General features: G+C 59.4%; 8 protein-coding genes across 8 annotated transcripts; 3 read left to right on the top strand and 5 right to left on the bottom strand.

The window, feature by feature from the left end:
• Positions 1–9: 9 nt before the first annotated feature.
• On the bottom strand, positions 10–4,691 carry COLE_01098 (uncharacterized protein; the record flags this gene model as incomplete). The annotated part of the gene is made up of 10 exons (XM_018422091.2): positions 10–1,428; positions 1,462–1,569; positions 1,602–2,063; positions 2,099–2,202; positions 2,240–2,990; positions 3,030–3,299; positions 3,335–3,519; positions 3,554–4,093; positions 4,129–4,264; positions 4,299–4,691. 10 exons carry the CDS (start codon positions 4,689–4,691, stop codon positions 10–12), a joined length of 4,368 nt encoding a protein of 1,455 aa, XP_018281756.1.
• A 3,938-nt stretch (positions 4,692–8,629) lies between these two features.
• Positions 8,630–9,356, bottom strand: COLE_01097 (uncharacterized protein; the record flags this gene model as incomplete). Its single annotated transcript, XM_018422093.2, has 3 exons — positions 8,630–8,718; positions 8,768–8,989; positions 9,062–9,356. The coding sequence occupies 3 exons, from the start codon at positions 9,354–9,356 to the stop codon at positions 8,630–8,632; spliced, it is 606 nt and encodes a 201-aa protein (XP_018281758.1).
• A 226-nt stretch (positions 9,357–9,582) lies between these two features.
• On the top strand, positions 9,583–11,644 carry COLE_01096 (uncharacterized protein; the record flags this gene model as incomplete). Its single annotated transcript, XM_018422094.2, has 6 exons — positions 9,583–9,733; positions 9,766–9,796; positions 9,894–10,050; positions 10,122–10,580; positions 10,612–11,343; positions 11,393–11,644. The coding sequence occupies 6 exons, from the start codon at positions 9,583–9,585 to the stop codon at positions 11,642–11,644; spliced, it is 1,782 nt and encodes a 593-aa protein (XP_018281759.1).
• Positions 11,645–11,794: 150 nt separating this feature from the next.
• On the bottom strand, positions 11,795–13,410 carry COLE_01095 (uncharacterized protein; the record flags this gene model as incomplete). The annotated part of the gene is made up of 2 exons (XM_065626125.1): positions 11,795–13,029; positions 13,380–13,410. The coding sequence occupies 2 exons, from the start codon at positions 13,408–13,410 to the stop codon at positions 11,795–11,797; spliced, it is 1,266 nt and encodes a 421-aa protein (XP_065482619.1).
• Positions 13,411–14,189: 779 nt separating this feature from the next.
• On the top strand, positions 14,190–14,680 carry COLE_01094 (uncharacterized protein; the record flags this gene model as incomplete). The annotated part of the gene is made up of 2 exons (XM_018422096.2): positions 14,190–14,337; positions 14,427–14,680. 2 exons carry the CDS (start codon positions 14,190–14,192, stop codon positions 14,678–14,680), a joined length of 402 nt encoding a protein of 133 aa, XP_018281761.1.
• A 147-nt stretch (positions 14,681–14,827) lies between these two features.
• On the bottom strand, positions 14,828–19,026 carry COLE_01093 (uncharacterized protein; the record flags this gene model as incomplete). The annotated part of the gene is made up of 25 exons (XM_065626124.1): positions 14,828–15,298; positions 15,333–15,353; positions 15,388–15,545; positions 15,578–15,643; positions 15,680–15,825; positions 15,867–15,908; positions 15,947–15,979; positions 16,016–16,283; positions 16,320–16,431; positions 16,465–16,499; positions 16,535–16,660; positions 16,693–16,765; positions 16,802–17,022; positions 17,056–17,189; positions 17,260–17,309; positions 17,342–17,405; positions 17,440–17,508; positions 17,551–17,581; positions 17,617–17,734; positions 17,771–17,849; positions 17,892–18,341; positions 18,375–18,476; positions 18,508–18,584; positions 18,681–18,702; positions 18,734–19,026. The coding sequence occupies 25 exons, from the start codon at positions 19,024–19,026 to the stop codon at positions 14,828–14,830; spliced, it is 3,261 nt and encodes a 1,086-aa protein (XP_065482618.1).
• A 153-nt stretch (positions 19,027–19,179) lies between these two features.
• COLE_01092 (uncharacterized protein) lies at positions 19,180–19,918 on the top strand (the record flags this gene model as incomplete). Its single annotated transcript, XM_018422097.2, has 3 exons — positions 19,180–19,475; positions 19,529–19,616; positions 19,649–19,918. The coding sequence occupies 3 exons, from the start codon at positions 19,180–19,182 to the stop codon at positions 19,916–19,918; spliced, it is 654 nt and encodes a 217-aa protein (XP_018281763.1).
• A 53-nt stretch (positions 19,919–19,971) lies between these two features.
• On the bottom strand, positions 19,972–22,400 carry COLE_01091 (uncharacterized protein; the record flags this gene model as incomplete). Its single annotated transcript, XM_065626123.1, has 5 exons — positions 19,972–21,727; positions 21,759–21,801; positions 21,836–21,930; positions 21,966–21,982; positions 22,161–22,400. The coding sequence occupies 5 exons, from the start codon at positions 22,398–22,400 to the stop codon at positions 19,972–19,974; spliced, it is 2,151 nt and encodes a 716-aa protein (XP_065482617.1).
• Positions 22,401–23,070: the final 670 nt, after the last annotated feature.

Genomic DNA, 23,070 nt, shown 5'->3' with positions numbered 1-23,070 from the left:
TGATGGCGTCTATTTGCGCGATGAGGACTCGCGGGTTATGGCCGAGCTAATGTGGCTAACCAGGCTGCCGAGAACAGGGATACGATGGTGGTGGTCGTCGCTGTCGCTTTCGTGCGCTTCACGGCGCGGCGACGACGGCAGGCTGGCGCCCGCATCGCTCACAACGCTCCAGCTTTCGTCGGAGCGCGCACCCTCCGTGCTCCGCGTCCGTGTGTGCGAGTGAATGAGCAGATCGCCGAGGCTCGACGCGCGGCTGTGCCCACGGCTGTGCGATCCACTACCTTGGCGCGACATCGAGTTCGACATCGACAGCGAAAGCGTCGACCGACTGGGCAAGTTCTCCTCTTCCGGGCGAATGAGCGATCGTGCGTACTCGAGGTCTCGGTAAATGGCCTCGATGGCGCGCTGGACGCCATCCTCTGCGCGGATTGTCTGGCCAACAATCTTGGCCTTGGCAATCTGCCGTTCGTTCGTCGTTGCTTCGATGAGTGCGGTGGCGAGGCCCTCGTAAGTGAGCTGTCTCAGGCTGGAGCCGATACCGAGCGACTCAACGCGCTCTGCCCAGAAGAACTGATCGCCAAAGAACGGTTTGATGATCGTCGGGATGCCGGCGCGCAGGGAGGCACCTGTGGTCCCCGCGCCTCCGTGATGGCATGCCGCATCGATGCGGGGGAAGAGCCAGGAGTGGTCAATGGCGTCGACCGAGAATATCTCCGGCGGGAACTCGATACCGTCCGCGCCGTGCGAGGTGATAGCGGTCAGCTCTGGGTGGTCATTCTTTCCACGACTACCACGATCCGACCACCCCTTGCTGAGAATGGCGCAAACGCCCGAGTCTACGACGCCCTGCACGACACAACGCGTCATCTCGTGCGGATCGGAGACGACAATTGACCCAAAGCCAATGTACACGACCTTCTTGCCTCGCGCGTGAGCGTTGTCGATGAACTCAACAATGCCATCAGGCGGCGACCAGTCCTTCTTGCCGTCCGCATTGTCCAGGAACCAGTAGCCGGAGACATGGATCCACTCCGTCCAGTCCAGCGGCGGGGGCACAACAGTAGGGGAAAAGTTGTACAAGAATGGCACCTTGTCCTGCGCCATTTTGTCGAATGTCGTCGACTCAATCTTGAGCACGGTCTTGCGCCAGTGGTTGACCTGCCCCGAGATCGCTCGCCAGAAAACGTTGTCGAACATGACGTACGTCATGTAATTGTAACTCCCACCGCGTTTGTGCTCGGGCACGGCGAACGCTTGGGGGTAGGCACGCGTGCGCGTCCACGGCATCGTGAAAGCGCGGTAATACGGAATGCGTAGTGCCTCCGCGATATGGATGCCGGCCATGGCGCTCGGTGACTCGATGAGCAAGTCTGCGCCCTGGCACGCTGACCACGACTCATTCAGAAGCTCGTCTAACCAGCCTCGGAACTGCTGTCAGCCATTATCGCCATCCTCACTCACCATTTGTAGTCCCTCCTTCAAGAAGGAGATCGTAAACATGCCGTTGTCGACGCACAGCTCCATGAGCTTGGCGGGGTCGCCGCCCACCGGGGCAAACCCAATACCATGCTGCCGTCAGCACAACCTCTCGCCACACTCACTCCTTCCACCCAGGCCTGGTATTCGGCGTGCGTAGCGATACGGCACGTATGGCCCTCGGCTTGCAAACCCTTACACAGAGCGATATACGGCTGCACATCGCCACGGCTGCCAATGGTGAGGCACACGATGGTCATCGGCTCAGGCTTGAACTGCAAGAATGAACTGGTGGTCGAACTGAACATTGAGCCGATCGCCGTTTCCGGAGCGTCGCTCATGTCGTTCACAAACGGTCCCTGCGCGTTGGGGAAGGCAGCCTCCAGGGCCTTGTTGGCCTGGCTGGCTTCCCGCACGTCATCCATCCGCTCCTCGAGGAGCGCCATGAGCTCATCACGTCTACTCGCGGAGTGGAACTCGAGGAAAAGCTCCTCGTGCCCCTTAATGATAACGATCAGGCCGTGGTGCCCGAAACGGAACGCCTTCTGCGCTGTCATGCCGTAAAGCTGACGGATGGGCACGATCATCTATCGTGAGCTAACATGTCATGTTCCCAGCTTACCTTGGTCTTGTTGAGCAGTCCTGACGATCTGAAACAGAAGTAGTTGCTGGAGACGAAGAATCGTCCCGAGACTGGCAAGACACGGTATAAGCTGCCCGAGATGTCTTGCACGTCAATCATGAACAAGACACGTTCACTCACGATCAATGAGAACCTCCGTTTCCGGCAGCGCGAATGTCTTGCGGAACTTTATGGCTATCGCATCCTCTTGCGCCGGTTGTGGGGACTCTGGAGTTGTGCTCGCAAGTTTCGAGAAGGATTGCCTCGCACCACTGAGCCGCCGCTCGCTCTCGCTTTCGTCGGTGCTGTCGAAACTGTAGCCCTCGACCACCTCGGTCACCGATCCTTGCCGGTGGATGCGGCGCCGAGGAGGGGGAGGTTGAGACCCCGGAGATGTGCCGAACAGCTGCGCCGAACCCCGGCGGATCCAGTCCGCCGGGGCCCACCCTGATGACGCTGGACCCATGCCTGGCGGAGGAGGGCCTGACGGCCGTGGCGGATACTCTTTGCGGCGACGAGTAGCCTCGTCGTCCTCACTCATTTCCGAGTCCGCCTCGCTGTGACTCGTAAACGAATCATGCCCTGAGTAAGGTAGGTCAAGGACCATTGGTGGAGCTATTGGCACGCGTTCACTACTGTCCCCCTTATCGCTGCCGAATTTCGGAATGGGAATGGGCAGCGCCGCGCTCAAGTTCGTCAGACTGAACCTCGAGCCAGAATCGCGCTTCCTCTCGGCGGGTTTGGGGCTGGGGGCGGCGGGCGGGGGAAGTTCCGAGACGGGTCGCTCTCGAAGAAGTGTCTGGAGGAGTTCGTATGCGTAATCATTGTCTGGGAATGAGGCGAAGAAGTAACTGTCGAGCGACATGGAGTCCTCCGAATCGATAACCTTGATCTGGACTGTCAGTCTGCTAGCTACTGCTGCACTGCTTACCTCGATAGTCTCCGCAAATTCCAGAGTTGGGCTTCTCTCCACTTCGTAGACAGCCTCCCATGGGATGATAAGCTTGACGCCCTGCCCTTCATGCTGCAGCTTGACGGTGGACTTTTGGATGACGCGCACCCATTCCTGTGCGTTGCTCGCGGTGTCAGACTGGAAGGTATAGTTACGCTCTGGGAGTCTGACCTTGAATCGCGTCTCGTCCACCAGGTCACAGCTCAGCGCGTACTGCAACGACACGTTGCCCTTCGGAAAGTACGGATCCTACTGTCAGGTTCTTCAGCAACTGTATAGCTCACGTTAGGACTCTCGTACCACGACAAGACATTATTCCGCAGGGTCACCCAATATCTGTTACTGAGCTTGGTGCGACTGGCCTTCTTCCACAGCGGACCACTCTTGATCGTCTTGTCATTCTCAGTCTGCCCAACCTTTGCGAAGAAGCAGATGTGTCGTCTCGTGAGATACATGTAGCCTTGAAGCACTGCTGTGAGCTGGAAGATGGGATGCTATCTTACTGTCAGAGCGAAGCAGCCAACAGTGCATCTCCTCGATGAGTTCCTCTTGCTCCTGGAGCCCAAAGACCCGCTGAAGCATCCGTGGCGTGTCCTCGCGCTCGACAACTAGGTGACCACGCTCTGGCTTGCCGAGCGCAGATCCCTGGACCTCTTCCACTTCCTGAGAGGGCTCAACCAAATCAGACGCGATCTCCTTTAACGTAGAGCTGGATCCGACGCGCATTTGCCATGGAAGCCGCTCATGTGCTCCTTCAGGACTTGCGGGTGCATGTTGGTACCGTAGCTCAGTGAGACTAGGTGCACGGGCACGCCGCGTGATCACATTCTCCTTGTACGGGAAGGTGAGCTTATGATGGGACTCGGGGCTTGTAGGGCGGCTTCGACCACTCCCGAGCGGGCTGCGGGCGCGATGAGGCGGGCTGTGGGCGCTGCGTGGCGGAGTCCGCAAGAATGTGGGTTGGGAATGTGCGTTGTGAGTATCCGGGTCAGACATTGAGGCCATTGGGCGCAGTGTCTGAAGGGACGAGTGCATGCGGGACACTGCGATTAGCAGACCATGTACCAAGGTGGCTCACTCTTCGGGCGCACGGGCAGGTGGGTCGTCACATCCACCTCATAGGACACCTCCTCGTCAGATGAAAGGGACGACTCCTCGTCATCGCGTGGCAAGGCCGAGAGAGCCGAGATGAGAGCGGACGCGCCCATCCGAATCTACCGTCAGAGAATATGGGAGACGCTGTCTCACTGAGCCCATTTCTGAAAGCTTCTGGTCGTGCGAAGCCTCGTCTGCGGTCGCTATGCGCCGATAGTCGCGCGGGCGCGCAGTACCATGTCGCTCAGGAGTCGGGAAGTGGGGGAAGCGCATTCCGGGAATGGGTGCGATAGGAGTGGAGTCTGGATCACTGGGCTGCGTCGTCGGCGAAGCGTCACGCTGGGTCACCTGCTCAGAATCGCTGACGGACGATGACGCGAACGTGGCAGATGGGATACTCTGCGCTTCCATGGCAGGCGTCATTATCGGAGGTGGCGGGACTGGCGGCATCGTTGCACTCAAGTCTCCTGATGGCTCCGGTGGCGTCGCTGTAGAAGATCTCTCGGCTGGAGGGTCCTGCTCCTCCTGAGTATTCCTGTGCGACATGGCTTATGTAGATCTTGCGGTGAGCTGGACGCGACGATTGGGTCGCGCGGAAGCGGTGGAAGCGGTGCGTTCCTATCGTGGTTGCGTAGTCACTGCACGAGAGGTGCGGATCCGGTGGTGATGTGACACACGGGTACTGTGCGGCAGCGACGAGAGGGTAGGGTGTGATGATGGAGGGGGGTTGGGAGATGGATAGATGGAGAGATGGAGAGATGAAGAGAGGGCGAGATGGAGAGATGATAACAAAGACGGGAGCGCGAGTGAGTGGGGCGCGCGCGTGTTGAAGGGGTGAGGGAAGGAAGAGATCTCTCCAGGCGGAAGCGGGGCATCACCGTACGCACACACAACGACAGTCGTCATCGACCTTGGGTGGCGACTGCTCTGTTCCTGGGTGCCCCCTGGATACACAATGCTCAATACAATATTTGATCCCGCTAATCCCCTCGTGACTGTCTTCCTTGCTTGTTGACAAGTCGCGTCAACCGCTCATCCTGCTCAACCACTCTCTCCATCGCCTTGACAATCTTCACACTACTGCTGTCGTAACACCTCGGTATTGATCTCCATTCTTATTTCGGCATGATCGGGGCCAACGGTGAGCTGTTAAAGCTCACCGACTTTCCGTTGCCACCCGCCACTCCGCTCCCCAGCACATACCCCTGCCAACTCGGATCACAGGCGTGTTCGCACCCCGCGCGGGGCTGACGCCAGCACGAGCGAAACAACTTTCGCCCACGACAGTTCAAGCGCATCCCGTCAGCTACTGAGAGCCAAGCTGCCCTGCGCCGTACACTCCAGAAGTACTGGGGTCACGCCAACTTCCGGGGTCCGCAGCTTGACATCTGCATGTGGGCGCTTCGCGGGAGCGATGTACTTGTAGTCGCACCAACAGGATTGGGAAAATCGTGAATCGACATCACATTGAGAAGCTCATACCAGGGTGTGCTTTCAGGTGCCTGCTCTTTCATGCGAATACGGAATCACAGTTGTGGTGTCGCCTCTTCTCGGTCCGTCTCGGCCAACTGCAATTGCTAATGTCTCAGCCCTCATGCGTGACCAGGTCTCCAGCATGCGTGCAAAGGGTATTCAGGCGTTTCAGCTCAGCGAGAAGACCGACCCCACAGAGATTCGAGAGGTAAACTGTGTCTTATGCCAGTCTGACGTGGACAGATCAAACGACAACTCCGGCTCGGTCACCCGCAGTTGCGCCTCCTCTATGTCACACCGGAAACGCTTTTCAGCCCAAAATACACGGCTGACTTTGATGTGGCGTACCGTCAAGCACAGATTGCCCGGCTAGTGGTCGACGAGGTGAGCCGGCTTCCACCTGTGGTGTGCTGACCTGTAGGCCCACGTTATCGATGTGCGTTTTGCGTCTGGTGTAGCTAATTGCAGGAATGGGGCTCTACGTTTCGACCAGTGAGTTCTCTTAACCATTCATTCTCACTGAGCTGACGTTCAGACGTACCGCAAGCTCGGCGAGTTCCGCCTTCGTTACCCCTCTGTTCCCATCACCGCGCTCACTGCGTCCGCCACTAGCGAGGTGCGCAACGACATGCTCACGATCCTCAATATGCCCAAAACCTCAGACCAGGGCCTTGCGCAGTGGGTAGAGCCCTTCAACCGCAAGAATCTCTTCTACGAGGTGCGCCACCAAGGTGGATGGGATCGACAGGCGGACATCATCGATGACCTCATCAAGTTCATTCGCTCGTTTTCGCGCGAGGCCGAGGGCATCAATAGGCGTCACAATGTTGAAGTGCCGTGCATCTCGGGGCTGGTATACTGTCGCATGACTGCCAATGTGGGCTTCATCATATGAAAGCTGAGCTGACCTTAGTGTCACGTCGTCGCCGAAGCCCTCAATACCGCCGGTATCTCGGCGATGCCGTTCCACGCCAAGCTGTCAGCTCACAAACGCAACCAGGCACTCGATGACTGGAAAGAGGGCAAGGTCGAGTGCATCGTCGCCACCATCGCGTTTGGGATGGGCGTGGACCAGCCACACGTTCGATATGTTGTGCACTACGATATGCCAAAGTCGTTTGAGGGTGGGTAATCTGGCTGGCAGAGCTGAAATTAGGATACTATCAAGAAACGGGCCGCGCAGGACGAGACGGTCATGTGAGTAGCCACCACAGAAGGCCTGACACCAGATGTCCCGCTGTGTTCTCTATTACGGTGAGCTAAAGCTTTATGAGAACAGCTCTGATCCGTAGCCCGGGAAGATGCTCGATACTTGCGCAGCCTAATTGCCAAGGAGGCTGAGAGTGGCAGGAAGAACGGCGTGGACCAGACCACAATGGAAAGGGCGAAACTACGAATGGTCAATAGCTTCAAAGCAGTAGGTCTATTCGTGCGGGCCTGCAATACCAACACTTCTAGCTACAGCACTATGCCGAGTCGATCTCCCTCTGCCGGCACATCGCCATCTGCCGATTTTTCGGAGAGGATATCGATGAGGCCACGCCGGGTGTCAAGCAGAAGTACTGCGATGGGATGTGCGATGTGAGTTAGACCACCGATCAACCTGATTCCCAGATCTGCTCCAATCGAAGTGGCGTGTACTTGCGTGCCAATCAACTTAACGAGGAGTGCGAAGTGGCGTCGCCCATCATCCAACCGGCCCCGCTGGAGCCGTCGCCAGACTATTTCGTCTTGAGTGGTCAGGTCAGGAACTCTCTAGCCAGGCTGCATGCCTCGTCCGCACTGCTACCCGCCAGTCGCGTCACCAACCTCTCACCGGTCCAGGACTTGGCTTCCACACACGACCCAGATCTCGACGACGACTTCACAGAACAATGGCTTGCGGGGAATGAGCTACCAACCCCGCTGCGGACGCCAGCCCCCATGCTCTCGAGTAGAAGCGTCCATGCCACGCCCAGGCTGCAGGTGGGGAGTCGCTTCACCACACCTTTGCCTCGCGTGGGCGTTTCTGCAGCACCCCGTCCTCTCTACGCTACCCCTCAGGCTCAGATACGCACACCAAGCCGATTACAAACGATGGACGAGGTCGCAGATGAGGGCTTGAGGAGCGCAGTGGTCATATTGGGCGACGAACGCACGCCAGAGTATGCTGAGCGCAAGCGTATGGCGCGAGAACAAGCGTTCAAAGCCGTTACTCCGGCAAGAGAGGGTGGTCCGCTTTCCTTTTATAACAGCGGTGCCCCGCGGAAGCGTGTAAAGATTGGTTCCCAGTTCAAGACGCCGTTCATCGACACATCCCCCATTGCCCCTCAAGCCATACCCGCCTTTAACGCGCAGGTTTCACACCTCCGCGGCGACCCGTCGCAGGCTACACCAGCACAGCCAGTTCCACGAGCACGGCAGCCACTATTTTTACCTGGTCCTTCGCAGTTCAGCCAGTTTGTGGAGACAGACACCGCTCCACCAGCGCGACTACCCGAGCCGTCATCAGTTTCCACAGTGCCAGACCCATCGGGTCGCCAGGCGGCGATTCAGAAGCTGGGCGAGGCACTTCGGCTAAGCTTGGAGAGCGGGGCGCTTGCTGAGGAGGTGCTCCAACACTGGGGGCGGAGCGAGGTTGGAGACAAACGGTTAGTCGCACTACAGGCAAGCTGACATCAGTGTCAAGCTGTTGAAGAAGGTCGCCCGCGAGTTGGAACTGGACATTGCTAAAATGGGGCGTGCGGGCGAGCCTTACGGTCAGTTCTTTTTGCGGCCGGTGGACTCCGCTGACATTAGACGGCATAATCGATGAGACATGTGCCGCACTCAAGCTTGTGCGTGATGCGCGCGGAGTCGGTCTCGTGACCAGTGGCCGGCTCGGCGCCGCTCAGGATCCGCGCGTGGAGCGGCTCCGGCACGTCGAACTCTGCATGCAGAGTGTTAGGGTGAAGTGAGCATTGTACGACCAAGCGATGACATAGACTGTAGGATAGGATCTGTTGTACACTGTTAGTCCCGTATGCATACAACTATTCCGGCGCTTCGAGGCGGGCCACCTCTTCGCGTTCAGCCACCCAGCGCTTCTCTAGCGCCTCCCTGTCCGCCTCGCCCTTGACGCCTTTGGTCAGCTTTCGTTCACTTAGGTATGACTGGCCAGCGAGACTTACCCTCTTTGAGCAGCGCCGCAACTGCCGCAGCTGTGACGCGCCGGTGGTGCACAATCGCAGCGGCCTGGAGCTTCTTGATCGTCCCACTAACAGCGACGACGCGAGGAAGAACTGCAACCCCTCCGATGGAGGTCAGGAGCGTGATGGCCGCCCAAAGAAGGCGGTAGTGCGGACGCGCAACGCGCAGGATTGTGAGAGTGGTAAGCGGCGAGTGATATGACACTGGCCTCAGCATTCAATCCGAGCATCGTTGGAGCTTGATCCAGGCAGCTACCACGCCGCTTTCGCACTCACCTTTGAAACTACTGGACACCCGCCCCCATCCTTCATCCCCAAACACGCTCTGACACATGCTCCTGACGGCCTTATACACGGCACTAGAGCCGTCGTCGCCCAACAACGGTTGTGTGGGATTGAGCGGCAGGACGAATGGTATATCGGGGATGCGGGCTAACTCCTCCTCCCCCTCCCACTCTTCGCCTTCCACCTCATCTGCATCTGGCAGCTTGTCGGGGAGGGATGGAAGAGGCGATAGCGACGCGGGGTCGAGGAACTCTACGAGGAGGTGGCGATACTTGAAGCGGACCATGGGGAAGGAGTGTTGACGAGTTGGCGTTCCCAGAGGCGGAAGTTCACAACATTCTCACGGAGAGGGCATGATGTCCGTCCAAAAAGTGGGGCAGAGGCGGCGATTATCAGATAACCAGGGCTGACCCGGTCCAGATGGTGGTCGTCAGATGCCCGACTGCGGCCCACGCAAGCGAGCTGCTCACGCCGTTACACTTAGCAAACACAACATCCACCACTGCACAAACATGGGCCGCGCACCTCTACTAGATCCTCCTGTCGATGTGTCCGACTCCGACTCCGAGGACGAGTACGAGAGCGACGACGAGGCGCCGGCCAGACGAGGGTGGCTCGTGTTCCTTGGCATCGCCCTCGCCGCTTACATATACTCGTTGGACGGTGAGCCGGCGCTCGGATTTAGCTGATTGCAGGCATGACAACGTACCAGTATCTATCGTTCGCGTGAGTCCGCTCGACTGCGCCCGTGCTTGATTGCTGCAGCAGCCCCAGTTGGCCTGCGCCACTCGCCACCCTTCCCAGCGCCACCGACTGACAACAGAACCTCGGCCGTCCGCCATCACTCGAGTGCCGGCACCATCGGCACCGTGCAGGCCATTATTATCGCAGTCGGCAAGCCGTTCATGGCCAAGATCGCGGACGTCTGCGGGCGGGGCGAGGCGTTCCTCGTCGTAGCCACGCTCTACCTCATCGGCTATGTACGTCGCCGCCGCTTGCTCCTTCGCCTCATTCTTACTTGCCTTCTCTTCTCGTGCACAGCTCACCTCAGCTTACAATTGCCGCAGCCGGAAGCATATCGACTATTGCCGTTGGAAATGTCTTCTATGCCTTCGGCTACACGGGTCTTCAGATCCTCCTCCAGATCGTGATTGCGGACATGACCTCTCTGCGGTGGCGCGGGCTTGTCGGCGGGCTCGTCAGCGCCCCATTCCTTATCAACATCTTCGTGAGCGCCGAGATCGCTAGCCGAGTGCTTCCCGATTGGCGCCGCGGGTACGTGCAGTTCGCCCTCGTCGTGCCCCTCATGCTCGCGCCACTCATTATCGCCCTCCTCTCCCAGAAGCGCGAGCGCCTGCGGCCTCAGCACAACTTGGGGACGGCTTTGCGCGCCGCTGCGGCTGAAATGGACTTCGTGGGGCTTGTGCTCGTCGCTGCGAGCCTGGCGCTCATTCTCGTGCCCCTAGGCATTGTGCCTGCCGACAACAACAATTGGGAGCATACCACTCTGGTACGTTCCCGCGCGATCGCAGCTGACCCAGATCGGGATGGGCCTCATTGGCCTCCTTCTCTTCGCCGCCTTCCTCGCGTACGAGTGGCGCGTTCCGGCGCACCCCGTCTTTCCGATGCGCTGGCTCCGGCGCACCCCGATCCTCTCCGCTTGCCTCATCGGCTTCTTCGATTTCACCTCGTTCTACCTGCAATACACGTACCTGTACTCGTTCGTGCTCGTGACGGAAGACTGGGGCCTCAAAACCGTCGCGTATTTTGTATACACGCACGCGTTCAGCATCACGGTGTTCGGCATCGTCGCCGGCGCGATCATGTACGCCACGCGCCGGTTCAAGTGGATGCTCTTCGCGGGCCTGATCGTGCGTCTCCTCGGCGTAGGCATCATGCTCCGCGCCCGCTCAGCCGAGGGCAGCACATTCGAGCTCGTGCTCTGCCAGGTTCTACAGGGTCTCGGGGGCGGCTTCGCGGGCATCGCGACACAGGTCGGCGCGCAGGCTGCAGTCGGGACGGCTGACATCGCCACCGTTACCGCAATGACGCTGCTACTGTCCGAAGTCGGCAACTCGGTGGGCAGCGCGGCCGCCACGGGCATTTGGAACACGTACATGCCCCGCGACCTCGCAGAGCATGTGCCCACGACCAACCAGACCTTGCTGGACGAGCTGTTTGGGAGCATCACCGATATTGTCGAGTATCCCATCGACGACCCTATCCGGCTTGGCGCGATCGAAGCATATCGCTCAGTCATGCATCGGCTGGTGGTAAGTGCTCACTTTGAATTGCTTCAACGCCTTAACTCACTGACATCAGTCCTGGGCCATTGCCATCGCTGTCATCCCGCCCATCGTGTGCCTCTTCCTGACCAAGGATGTGCGGCTGTCAAACGCGCGCGCCGTCGCTGGCCTAGACGAGGAACCCACAACACCCGTCCGGCGCATCCGCCGCCAATCCAGCCGCATGTCGAGAATCGCAAGCAGACGAAGTCTGCGCACCGATGGTACCGCCACTCCCGATGAGCTCGAGCATCTCGTCCCACGCACGCGGACCCCCGAGTACGTCTAGATCATAGACTGGGCGAGACTAGACTAGAATTGTAGACTATCCACTGTATCCATTGCATTCACAGCATCTACGCGATCGTTAATTATACCAGACATTTGATGGTGCGGACACCCTGCCGGAAGGGGTATATGGCTACTAAATGGTCATTCATTAGGCCTTGGGCTCTGCGGTGACAGGCTTGTCATGGAACACGAGGTCCTCGAGGCGTTGCTCGAGACCCTTGCCCAGGCCCTCGCGTTGCCACTCGCCCTCGAGCATGGTGCTGTTGAGTGGGCGCAGAGCGTCGGGCATGGACGGGCCAGCAAGGCTGATGGGGCTTGCGGCCATGACGGGGGAGCGAGACGACACGCTCGGCGACACAGTGCCGGGCAGATGGTCCGGCGCATGGTTGCCGGTGGTAATGTCGTCCAGGGAGGTGACGGCGGTGGGCACACTGAGCAGCAGGTCGTTGTACGAGATGAAGCTGACACGACGCTTCTCCTTCGTCGGCGTGAGATGCGAGGGCAGGGCAGACGGCACCGGGGTCACCGCGCCGCTCGTGCTCTCACTTCTCACTGCCGTCGCGCCCTGCGAGTCCTCGTCCGTGAACGCCCACCCGCCAGGAACCTGGGGACCGCTCGAGAGATGCCGCAGCGGAGCGGGCCGGTGCTTGCCGTGGTACATCTGCGTGGGGGAGTCGGGCATGCCTTGCGAGAGGTCGATGGACGTCGGCGACATGGAGGTCGAGTTCTTGTTGCCAGTGAGGGGAGCAAGGGCGGCGGCAGCCAGCGAGAGAGGCGGCGCGTGCGGCGAGTGTGGGTTAGAGTCGGGGGAGGGCGAACGGCTGGCGCTGAAGGGCATGGAGGCGACGCGAGACCGCAGTGCTGGAGAGAGCGAAGCCGACCCGCAGCGCGCGGCGCCCGTCGTTGATGCGGGCGCCTCGATCTCAAGGCCGGTTATGCTGTCGGGCCCTGAGGCCGTGAGGGCCTCAACCGCATCGTCGAGCACGGCGGGCACGGTGTGCTCCAGCGTCGAGCCGTGCGGGTGGTGGAACACGCGGCTCCCCTTGTGGCTGAGCGTACTAAGGCTTTGCGCGGCGGGCATCTCAATATCGCGCTCAAAAATCGCGCTGCCGCTGGAGTGGATGCTGCTCGGCGAGCTCGGCCGCGAGAGGTGCACGGGCCCATGGTGCTTGCCAAGAGAGCCCTGTCCCGACGCGGTCCGGGGCTTAGGCGCCAGCAGCGGTAGTGGCGGTGGCGAGTTAGAGTCGGCGCGCGGGCGCGTGGGCGAGTTGGCGCGACTGCTGTAGGGCGACTTGGCGCGGCCAGGAGTTCTACTCGAGACACGCCTGCCCTCCGGCTCGCGGGGATCTGCCGCAGGCGGCGGCGGCGGAAGGTCCACGGGTGCTGGAGTAAGCGGGTGCGAACGTGGGAATGAATGTGAGGGTGGCGCAAGGAGCGAAGTGTGATAAGTCGCGAGTGAGAGTCCACGCGCTCATCAAGAGCGCGCGGCGGAATCGAGGAGGGGGAGGATAGTCGGAGGGAGGCTGCGCGCAACGCGAGACGCGTCGGGCGTGGGTAAGCGCTCGCGTGCCAGGAGGGCGCGGCGCTTGCGAGCGACAGGTGATGGGGATGAAGGGGCAGAATCAGGCCGCAGCTTCACAGCTCACGCCCACGGACGCGGGCGGCAACTGGTGGCCTGCTCACGGAACAACACCCCAGAATGGGGACGGAAGAGTCAGAGCGGACGTACGTACCCAGCCTGGCACCTGGAGGAATCACGGTCATTGTGTTGCGTGTAAGGTAAGTGATGGGTCTTGTTGAGACTGCCGCGGATGGTTGGGACGCGTGAGCGGGTCTCAGACCGGAACGGTGGCGAGATCGGTGCGGGAGCGCAGGTGCGTGTGGGGCGTGACGTCCTTGTTACGGGAGGTGCGTTGGTGGGTGTGCTTGCTCAACGAAGAGCAATGGGGGGATAAGGATGAGGATGGCGACGAGATGGGGACGTCGACAGTAGAGTGGATGATGGAGAGATGCGAGACGCGCGAGGAAGCAAGAAGCTGGGGAGGCTGGAGATAGCGCCGCGGAGGCTGGCGCAGAGCTTGAGGTCACGAGGTGGCCGGCCTAGGGCTCGACTTGGCGCGTTAATTGAGTGCCGGAATTGGTGTTTACTCAATCCACGCCGGTAGATGTTATCTGCCGAACGGGGTGGCGAGTGTGTGGGTCGTCGTCGCCGAGGGTGTGAGTGACGATGCGCTCCCAGGCAGTCGACGAGCTCCCCAGCGGCCAGCATCCAGCAGATGGGGTGACGACTGGCCCCACGGGAGCAAATGCCGCGGCTCTGGACGCGTGGTCGGTGGCGAACGGGAGCAAACCGGCGGGGAGGGGGAGATGTCCGTTCCAGACTGGACTTTTGCCCTTTCCGACTTCGTTCAATCTCGCGACATCTGCTCCGCTCCGACTCCGCGCCGACGTCGACGACCCACGCGACAACTACCACTGCGCACTGCGAAAAGGCAAATTGCCAGACTTCCCTCCCCATCCCCCCTCGATATCCGCCCTCCGCCATGTCCCACAGCCTCTACGGCATCGTCACCAAGACGGGCGCGATGAGCAAGACAGTTACTGTCTCCGTGCCACGGTACTTTGAGCACGCCAAGCTGCTCAAGCGCATTCACAAGGAGACCAAGATGCTTGTGCACGACGAGAATGAGAGTGAGTAGGCTGTGTGGAGAAGGCTCTCAAAAACCCGCCTGGCCTCACCCCATGCGACCATCATCCTGTTATGATCAGGCTGACCCCAGCCTCTATGCTCGGCGACGTTGTTGTCATTCGCCACGGCAAGCCCTTCTCGAAGCGCAAGAGCTACTTTATCCAGTCGCTTGACAACCGCCCAGACTACCCCGGCCTTCCCGAAAAGTCCGTCTATGTCGGCCTCGCCAACAAGAACGCGGCCAACCTGATCGCGGCGCAGAAGGCGAAGGCGAAGAGGAGAGAAGAGGAGGAGGCGGCCAAGCTCTCCAAGGTTGAAGAGCTCATCAAGAAGGCGCAGTGGTAGGTAGCATTAGCATGACATTCATCATTTCCCAACGTCGTTCCTCATCCGATTCCAGTCCTGGAGATATGCTCACAAACTCTGACTCGACCTATATACTGATTCATGTGCCATGCTGTGACGATGCTGATACTATGCTAATGCTACACTCTATATGCGCGCGCGCGCCTCCTTCTCAAACACGTATAAGACTCGACCAACGCCGTCATTCTCCGCGATTGTATGCAAGTTGTGCTTCTTGACGCGGTCGACCCCCGTGTCAGCCACAGCTCCGACGCCGCTGTTGCGAGGCCGCGTCTTGCGGCGAGCCGGAACGCGCACAGCGTCGTCGCTGTCGTCTTCATCGCTGCTGTCGCTCTTGGGCGAAGGCGACGTAGCGGTGGTCTCCCCACCTGGCGAAGTGGTGCGGCTGCTACAGCTGCTGTCTCCGCCGCGAAGCCTCTTAGTAGGCCGCTCGTCCTCATCAGCCTTGCCCACCTTGGACTGATCCGCCTTCTGGGCATCGCGCAGGATATTGTAAAGCAAGTTGTCCTTGATCCCCCCCACCGATTGCGTGTCGAAGGCATCAATGTGCGCCCATTCCTTAAGCGCAGCGAGCTTCTCGGCCTGCACTCTGTTTGCCTATTGTCAGTTGTGACCAATCCTGGCCATCTACCTTTCGCAACATCTTAGCCGTCTTTGAGTCAGTCGCGTCTTTTGCGGCCACTCACTGGCTCAGGGTCGAACTGGGAGGCACTAATGAAGCCTGCTGAGGCCTCGTCATCCGAGCTACTCTCGCTGTTCTCAATCTCCGGCGTATCGGCAGCAGATTCTACGCTGTCCAACTGCGTGCCGCCTTTGCCGCCGCAGTCGCAGCCAAGTAGGTCATCTGACGTAAGCTGCGCACCAGTGAGCTCTCACGAGTGCCACAGCCGTCCGTTTCCAAACTGACGGTGAAGATGTCACGGAGCTCTTCGAATGAGAAGGCTGTACGTCAGCCGCTGTACCACAGGATGAGCTTACAGTCCTTGGTAGTCTTGCTGCCACTGCCCTCCCCCAACATCTGGTCGGAGAGACCCATCTTCGTGATCTGTCGCTGGTAGATCTTCTCGTCGATGGTATTCACCGTAAGCAGTCGATAGATGAAAACTGGCTTCTTTTGTCCATCACTAAGGTCAGCCTTCTACAGCGGAAGCTTCTTCATACGCACCGGTGAATGCGGGCCATAGCTTGGAGATCGGTCGACGGGTTCCTGGACAGTCAGTTGTTGCTGATGCGATGCCAGCCTACCAGTCGCTGTCAAAGAGTACCAAACGCGATGCTCTGTACGGTCAGACATTGAACAGAGAGGAGACATACCCAATGAGGTTAAGCCCTACACCACCCGCCTTTGCGCTGAGAAGGAAGACCATGCTGTCCTGGACGGGGCGGCGGTTGAACCTGTCAACAAGCTCCTGTCGCTGCTTCTGTGGCGTACTTCCGTCCAGGCGAAGGAAATCGTAGCGGTGGCGGATGCACAAATCCTGGATAAGGTTGAGGGTAGTCGTCCAGCTCGAAACCACTACGATCTTCTCATCGCGCGCGTAGGCAACGGAGCGGAGGATGTTTTCGAGAACTGTCAACTTGCCTTGATATCAGTAGATACGCGCGACGTTGGACTCACCGCTGATGGTCGCGTCCACCGTTCTAGTTTTTGGGGGAATGACAGAAAGAGCAGACTGCAGTATGTCGAGCGCTTCGTCATCGTGGCTGCCGTCTTCCTTCTTGCGCAGAAGCTGCGCGTCAGAAATGGCAAAGGCCTCACAAACCGTAGGGGAGTTGGCTACTTTGCGCAGGAGATCAACTGAGTCGTCAGTCACACACAAATGCTTCACCTACTCGTCGCGAGGCTCTGCGTGCTACTCATGCCGCGGAGCATAGCCGTCACGTCCCGTGGCCCTCCCAGAAGGCGCTTGAAGACCTCCAGCTGCAGCTTTGAGGGAGCGACGAAGAGAACGTACTCGGCTGAAGTTAGACTTGTCCGCGCGTCAACTCACTCTTCGGAGGCAGGAAGTTGGTAAGCACCTCGGATGTGCGACGCAGCACAAATTCCAGCGACAATTCCTTGAGCTGAGCGTCAGTGAGGGTCACACGAATTAGCCTCACCTGCTCGCTGCGATCCAGACCCAACTCAGAATCCTTCGCACTGCAATTAGGTGTACGCGCCTTCAAAATGGGTTTCTCGAATTGGCGCGCGAATGCGGAATAATTGCCGAAAACCCCTGGGCAGGCGAAGTCGGCCTTCTGGTCAGCAAGTAGCCGCTCGCGAGCACTTGCCATTGCCCAATACTCTCCCAAATCGTTCTGGACGGGGGTGCCAGTAAGAACTGGAGTGAGTTACAATCACACGGGTCACTAACGAATGCGCCGCGTGCAGGAAAGTCGGTCGAACATCTTCGTCGTCTTGTTGTCCTTGGATTTGAGACGATGTCCTTCATCGCAGACGACCAGGCCAATGGGAGGTACACAGGATTTAAGAACCTTGCTGGGACGTCAGCTGATTCGAAAGGGGCGGCATACATGTACTTGCGGAGCTAGTTGTCAGATCTCATAGAGAAGAATAACTCACCTTTTCATATCCAATGATCATAACTTGAAGACTCGCATTGTTGGGCTGTCGTCAGCACGTCACGCGCGTCCACTCACGAAGGCCCGAGTCCGGTTGTCCTCCTTATCTCCCACGGGAACGACCGTGATGTCGCTCTTCGCCCTTGTGGTCAGCAGAGGTTGCTTGAGAGTCATACCATTTCTTGAACTCCTGCGCCCAGTTGTTCACAAGCGACACCGGGCAGACGATGAGGACTTTGCTGACCCTGCATGTCAGCGTGGGGGGCAAAGGAGTGAGTCAGACTTACACTTTCGCCTCGTTAGACCATGGTGACTGCTCTGAGCCGTCAGCCTGATTGAAATTGGCGACCCACTAAGAAGGGTGTGGACTAGAGCGATGGTCTGCAGCGTTTTCCCTAGGCCCATCTCATCCGCGAGAATACACCCAGTCCCATTCGCGCCTGTCATGCCCATAACGCAGCGGTACATGAACTGGGGTCAATGGTCGCAGCGAAAACGGGCATTTACCTGAACACCTTCTCGCTGGTGATCACGCAGCTTCTCCGCGATGGAGGGGTCGACGACTACATCGTTGATGGTCACGCCTCTGGCATCGTCAGCAGGGTCCCCAATTGCCAAGGCTACTCACAAGCGCTTCGCCTCCGACTCCGGTGGTCGCGACAGCACCAGTGCACCTGGAGCTTTTGGGTCGTGCAGGGCGCCACCCCATGCCTTGCGCTCTCTATCAAGCTTATCACCGATGAAGATCTTCCTCGCGGGCTTGGCAGGCTGGCCATAGAATGACCTTGCAGGCTGTGGAGGAGGCTGTTCCACAACCACAGCACCGGTAGAGGCGGAGACGGCAGTTGGTGTGGCAGCCCTTCTAGAGGGTCCAGCTGATGGAGTGACGGGAACAAATGGACGGTGTAGTGGAGAGTTCAACGGTGTTGCGCGCGAGATCAGCGTACTCGTGCTTCGTCCAGTCGCGACGGGAGGCTTAAACAGCTTCGGTGTACCCCCAGGGCGTGAAGATGGATACACAGGAGAGTTGAGCGGTGCGTTCGCAGGATTGTTAAGGCAGCAGGTCGCACGGGAGAATCTGGTGTCAGTTTAGGCGTCCACCTCGGCCTACTCGTCGAAGGACACGGCGCGGTCGACTTCGCAGTCCATCTGGCCGATACGCATCTCCGAGCCCGGTCCAGGCAAGCCGCCAATGAGCGAGGTTGTCGCCATGCTGGTGTCAGACACGCCTCGTCCAAGCTCACTGCTTGCCTTCCTCCGAGATCATCGTCACCCGGCTTCCCTCAACTTTAATGAAAGCGTCGCCGTCCCATGTTTCTGGCGTTAGCAGGCGTGGGGGAGATCATCAGTCCACTCACTATGCTGCACATGTAAGAGTCGCATCAGCATCCTGCCTCGCTACTGCCGCGCGACATACCTTCTTGTTTTGTGGACGGCGCCTGCTGTCAGCTCCGTCGGCGAGCGCCTCACCATTGCACCATGTAGTAGTGTGCGTCGCCCGCGGCCTTGGGCGCGGCGTATACGACGCGTCCCCGCGCAGGATCGGCTACGCGGTTCGGCGGGGCAACGCGCAAAGGAGCACGGGAAAGCGCCGGGGCGCTGGGGCGGATCGTTGGCGCCGGGACCGGCTGGGTCGGGGGAAGGGGCATGGGTGCGTCGAGGTCGGAGTCGTCCTCGTCGCACGAGTTGAGCGCTCTGTCCGCCTCAGCGGCATCGACGCTCGCGAGGATATCGTCAATCTCCTCTTTGGTAACTCCCGCCATTGTGAGATGAGATGAAGGAGGTGGGATGACCAACATTACTTAGGACGCGTCGAAAACAAGTCGCGTCAACCGACTTTCCCACGGTTGTTCCAGTTGGGTGGCAACTCGATGGACAGTCACAACCTGCCCGAAGTCGTCTCCTCTCCATCCACCATGGCGCTTGCCCTCCCATCCGGCGCGGCCGCGCTCGCCGTGCCAGTAACCGCAAGCAACAGTCCGCGCAAGGAGAAGAAGCGGAAGCGCAAGGAAAAGAAGGATAAGAAGGAGGATAAGGAGAAGGAGTACGACAGCGAGGCTGAGCTCGAGGTCTCGGCGGAGGATCTGGTCGCTGCTGAAGGCGAGGCCGCGCGCAAGGAGGGTGAGGGGGAGGAGGACGAGGACGACGAGCCCGCCGGACAGGTCGGTGTCGACGTCAAGCAGGCGGCGAAGCGGCGGCGTGACGAGACATTGTAAGCTAGCTGGCCGATGTTTCGTCTGTTGCCCACGGGAGAACTAACATTAGATTGCTCCGCGGCGTCCTCGACGAGGAGCAGGCGCGGCGGTATGATGCGTTCCGCGGCACCGTCCTCCCGCGTGGCGCTGTCAACAAGGTATGCCATCGCATGGGCGCAGCTCACACTAGCTCAACCGCGACATGTTCGACCAGCACGTGCCGAAGAATCTCGCGCCGGTCCTCGCCGGTCTGCTCAAGATCTTCGTCGCTGACGTTGTCGAGACCGCCCGCGAGCTCCAGCCGCACACGGCACACCCGACAGGCCCGCTGCAGCCTTACCACCTGCAGATGGCGCGGGTGCGGCTGCAGGAACAAGGGTTGATGGGCGCGCCGCGAGGAACAGGAGCAGAACGCTCGTCGACCGGCCTGCGGCCCCGCAAGCCGCTGTTCCGACGCTGAGTCATGATTGTACTGTATATAAGATTGTATCCATGCTGCTACAGATGATTAAACTACGCGATCTCACCCGTCTTACTGACGTCCTCGTCCATCTGGTACAAATTCTCAATGTCCGTGAGGATGCGCAGGAAATCCCACAGGTAGCCCTGTGCGCGCGCAACGCGCTGCGAGGAGCGCATGAGCTGCGGGATGTCGTTTGGGTCTGGGGGAGCGGACTGCAGCGCGTCGAGCAGTGTGCTCGCCACATAGCGAACCTTTGCAACGAGCGAGATAGTATTGATGGCGATTACCTCGAGCGGGATTTTGGATAGGATGACGAGGAGGTCGCTCACGATCAGGTCCTTCTCCGTCTCGGTGAACACCGGGCGGCGGGTGGGCCCTCCCAGCGCTCCGCTTCCAGGAGGTTCCTCCAGCGCGTGCTCCTTGTCCTGCATCGCCGTCAATTCCTCGGTGTACTGCAGTATGATGTAGCGGACCATTTGCTGAGTGACGTAGATGTTTGCCTGCTGGACAAGGAACGTGTCTTTTATCGCCCGGCGGGCGCTGCTTGGATCGCGGAGCAGCTGCCGTATATCGGCGTTGACGTGCGAGTCCCACCGCTCCTCGATGCGCTCCATACGCGCGCTGGGGCTACCACCCATGTCCAGGCGCAAGGCCTCCGGCGAGTGGTCCATAAGCGACATGACCTGGTGCAGAATCCCTTCGATCTCATTGATCCGCATCTGCAGCATGAGCCCGGAAGGGGGCTTGGCACGGTCGCGCTTCCGCTTGTCCAGCACCTGGCCAAGCAAGCGGAACAGCTTAGAGATGTAGTAGAATCCAGCCAAGACCGGTGTCTCACTCTCGGGCTGCTCGAGATATCCCTCTTCTGTCAGATACTCATCGTCCAGGGGAGACGGGAGCGTGACGTCGGCACAGTCGATCTCGTGCCAGATGGAGATGCGCAGGTCGAGGGCTGCGAGTGTCTTGTCGGCGCCGTATTGAAGCCAGAAGACACGCTTCCGCAGCTCACGCTCGATTGGATTACAGTTCTTGTAGCCTGCTTCCTCGTGCAGCCGCAACCGCAGTGAAAGAAGGTAGTTGGCGCCGTTGTTGATCGAGTTGGGCAACTTGTTGGGCAGGTGGTTGTTTGCGACGGTGTGAAAGTAGTATATGATGCAGCGGGTAACGCCAAGCTCAGTGAACTCGCGATCGAGGTACTGCTTGACGATAGCAGTGGCGTCCTCAAACAGTGCTCGCGCCGCTTCTTTGGGCATACCAACAATCAGACGCGGCATCTGCATAAGCGTTGCCTCCACGACAGCGAAGACCAGCGCGACAAACTCTTCTCCGCCCGGCTGCTCTTCGCGACGCGCATCGAGGTCACGCATAAACGTCGGCTTGTGTAGGCACGGGATGAGGCAGTACACGTAGTCGAAGTACACGTCGAGAATGCCGTAGAGGAGATGCCGGGGAAGGACGGCCTCGATGGGATTCAGCACAGACGGTGCCAGCGGATCTCGGAGGGAAGGTGGATTACGGGAGTACAGCGCACGATCTTCTGGCGAGCCGTGGGGTGACAGAAAGCTCGGCGAGAGCGTGTATCCGTTGTTTCCTCCCGTGCCGAGGATGTCGCGCGGGGTCGACGTAAACCCACGCAAGCTTCCCCAATCATCCTCCCGTCTTCCTGTTCGCAAAGCGTCCTGGCTCGCCAGTGTTCCAGGCCCCGGACCGGCCAACATGTCGTCGTCGTGCCGCCCGTTTCCGTACGGCGGTGAGTACATGGGCCGGTCATCCTTGTGCGTGAGCGCCTGCATGCGCTTAAGGTACCTGGCGTCAGCTCCGCCACACGCGGTCGCACATGTTGGGCGGCCCCCGCTTCTTGGGCTTGTACTCGAACGTGCCTGCCGATTAGTTTGATCTCTGCGGTACACTTACAGGCCATACCGAGCTGACGGCAGTGCGTGCACACATCCTTGGTAGGTGCATCGCTCGCGCTTACGGAACCGGGTGGTGGCCTATCACATTTCACTCTGGGCGTCAGATGAGCGGCGAAGGGGCGACTTACTTTCGTGCTCGGCATGCTGGAGAAGGGAGATGGCATCAGCATTCACAGGTGTAGTGTGGCGTGGTGTGGTGTGATGTGGGCGTGTGCCGCACACGCGAAGTGACATACCGTCGCATGATTCTGGCGTCAGCAGTCATGTCCACATGCCCAACAACCCGGTCCAAATATCGGGTGGTAGTGCCAAATGTATCTCTGCACACACTCACGCGTTTGTCGTGTCTTTTTGGGCTTCTTCTCGTCGGGGTCAGTGCCATCGCCCTTGAGACGCTTCTTGGCTGTGATGGGAGATGTGGATGGTTTTGGGTCGAGGACGGCATAACTTGTTGGGTTGGAGAGTTGGCCCTCGGCTGGAAGAACATAGTGATCGAGACTCTCGGCTACGGTTCCGAGATGTTGAAGTGCGCTTTCGACCATGCCATCGTCCTCTGTGGCCATTGTGACGAGGTCGATGGGGGGAACAGGAGAGAGACAGATGACAAAGTAGTGTAGAGTGAGAGAGTGGATGGAAGATGGGGGGAGGGGGGAGGGGATGTGTCGGCGCCGGCGAGGGGGGGGGGCAAGGGAAGGCGGGGGAGGCGGGGGTGGACAGTCGCAGTGGAGGTCGTATCTCTCCTGTCTAACAAGCCCTGTATACCTAGGTGTATAGCCCCGTCTTTGATCGGAGTAATCACCAAGCTCTCTTCATCCCTCGCATCCTCTCTCCTCTCTCTCCATCTCCTCTGGCTACTCTGGGGCCATCTCCTCTGGCTAGCTGGCTCCTCTGATCCTCTGGGCCTCCCTCCTCCGACCTCTCCTCCGATCTCCCGCGTGCTCCCTCGTCGGTCCCCGATCCCCGGTTCCATTCAATTCCCTCCACCCCATACACAGACCTGACACACGGAATCAATTCATTCACTTCATCCCATTGCCGAGCTCCTCGCCTCCGTCTCTTCCGTTCCTCCGCTATCTCTACCCCGCACCCACATCCTCACCCATCTCGGATAACGGAGCAACTCGCCCGGTCCCTCTCCTCTCCTATTCCTCCTTCTCCCCTCACCTGGCGTCCCCCCCCCCCCCCACTTACTTCTCTAGCGCATACTCATGAATATGCATGATTCTGCACACA

The sequence above is a fragment of the Cutaneotrichosporon oleaginosum genome, assembly GCF_008065305.1.
Source record: "Cutaneotrichosporon oleaginosum strain ATCC 20508 chromosome Unknown ATCC20508_contig01, whole genome shotgun sequence".
Taxonomy (NCBI): Eukaryota; Fungi; Basidiomycota; class Tremellomycetes; order Trichosporonales; family Trichosporonaceae; genus Cutaneotrichosporon; species Cutaneotrichosporon oleaginosum.
This window is presented reverse-complemented; position numbering and strand designations above follow the sequence as displayed.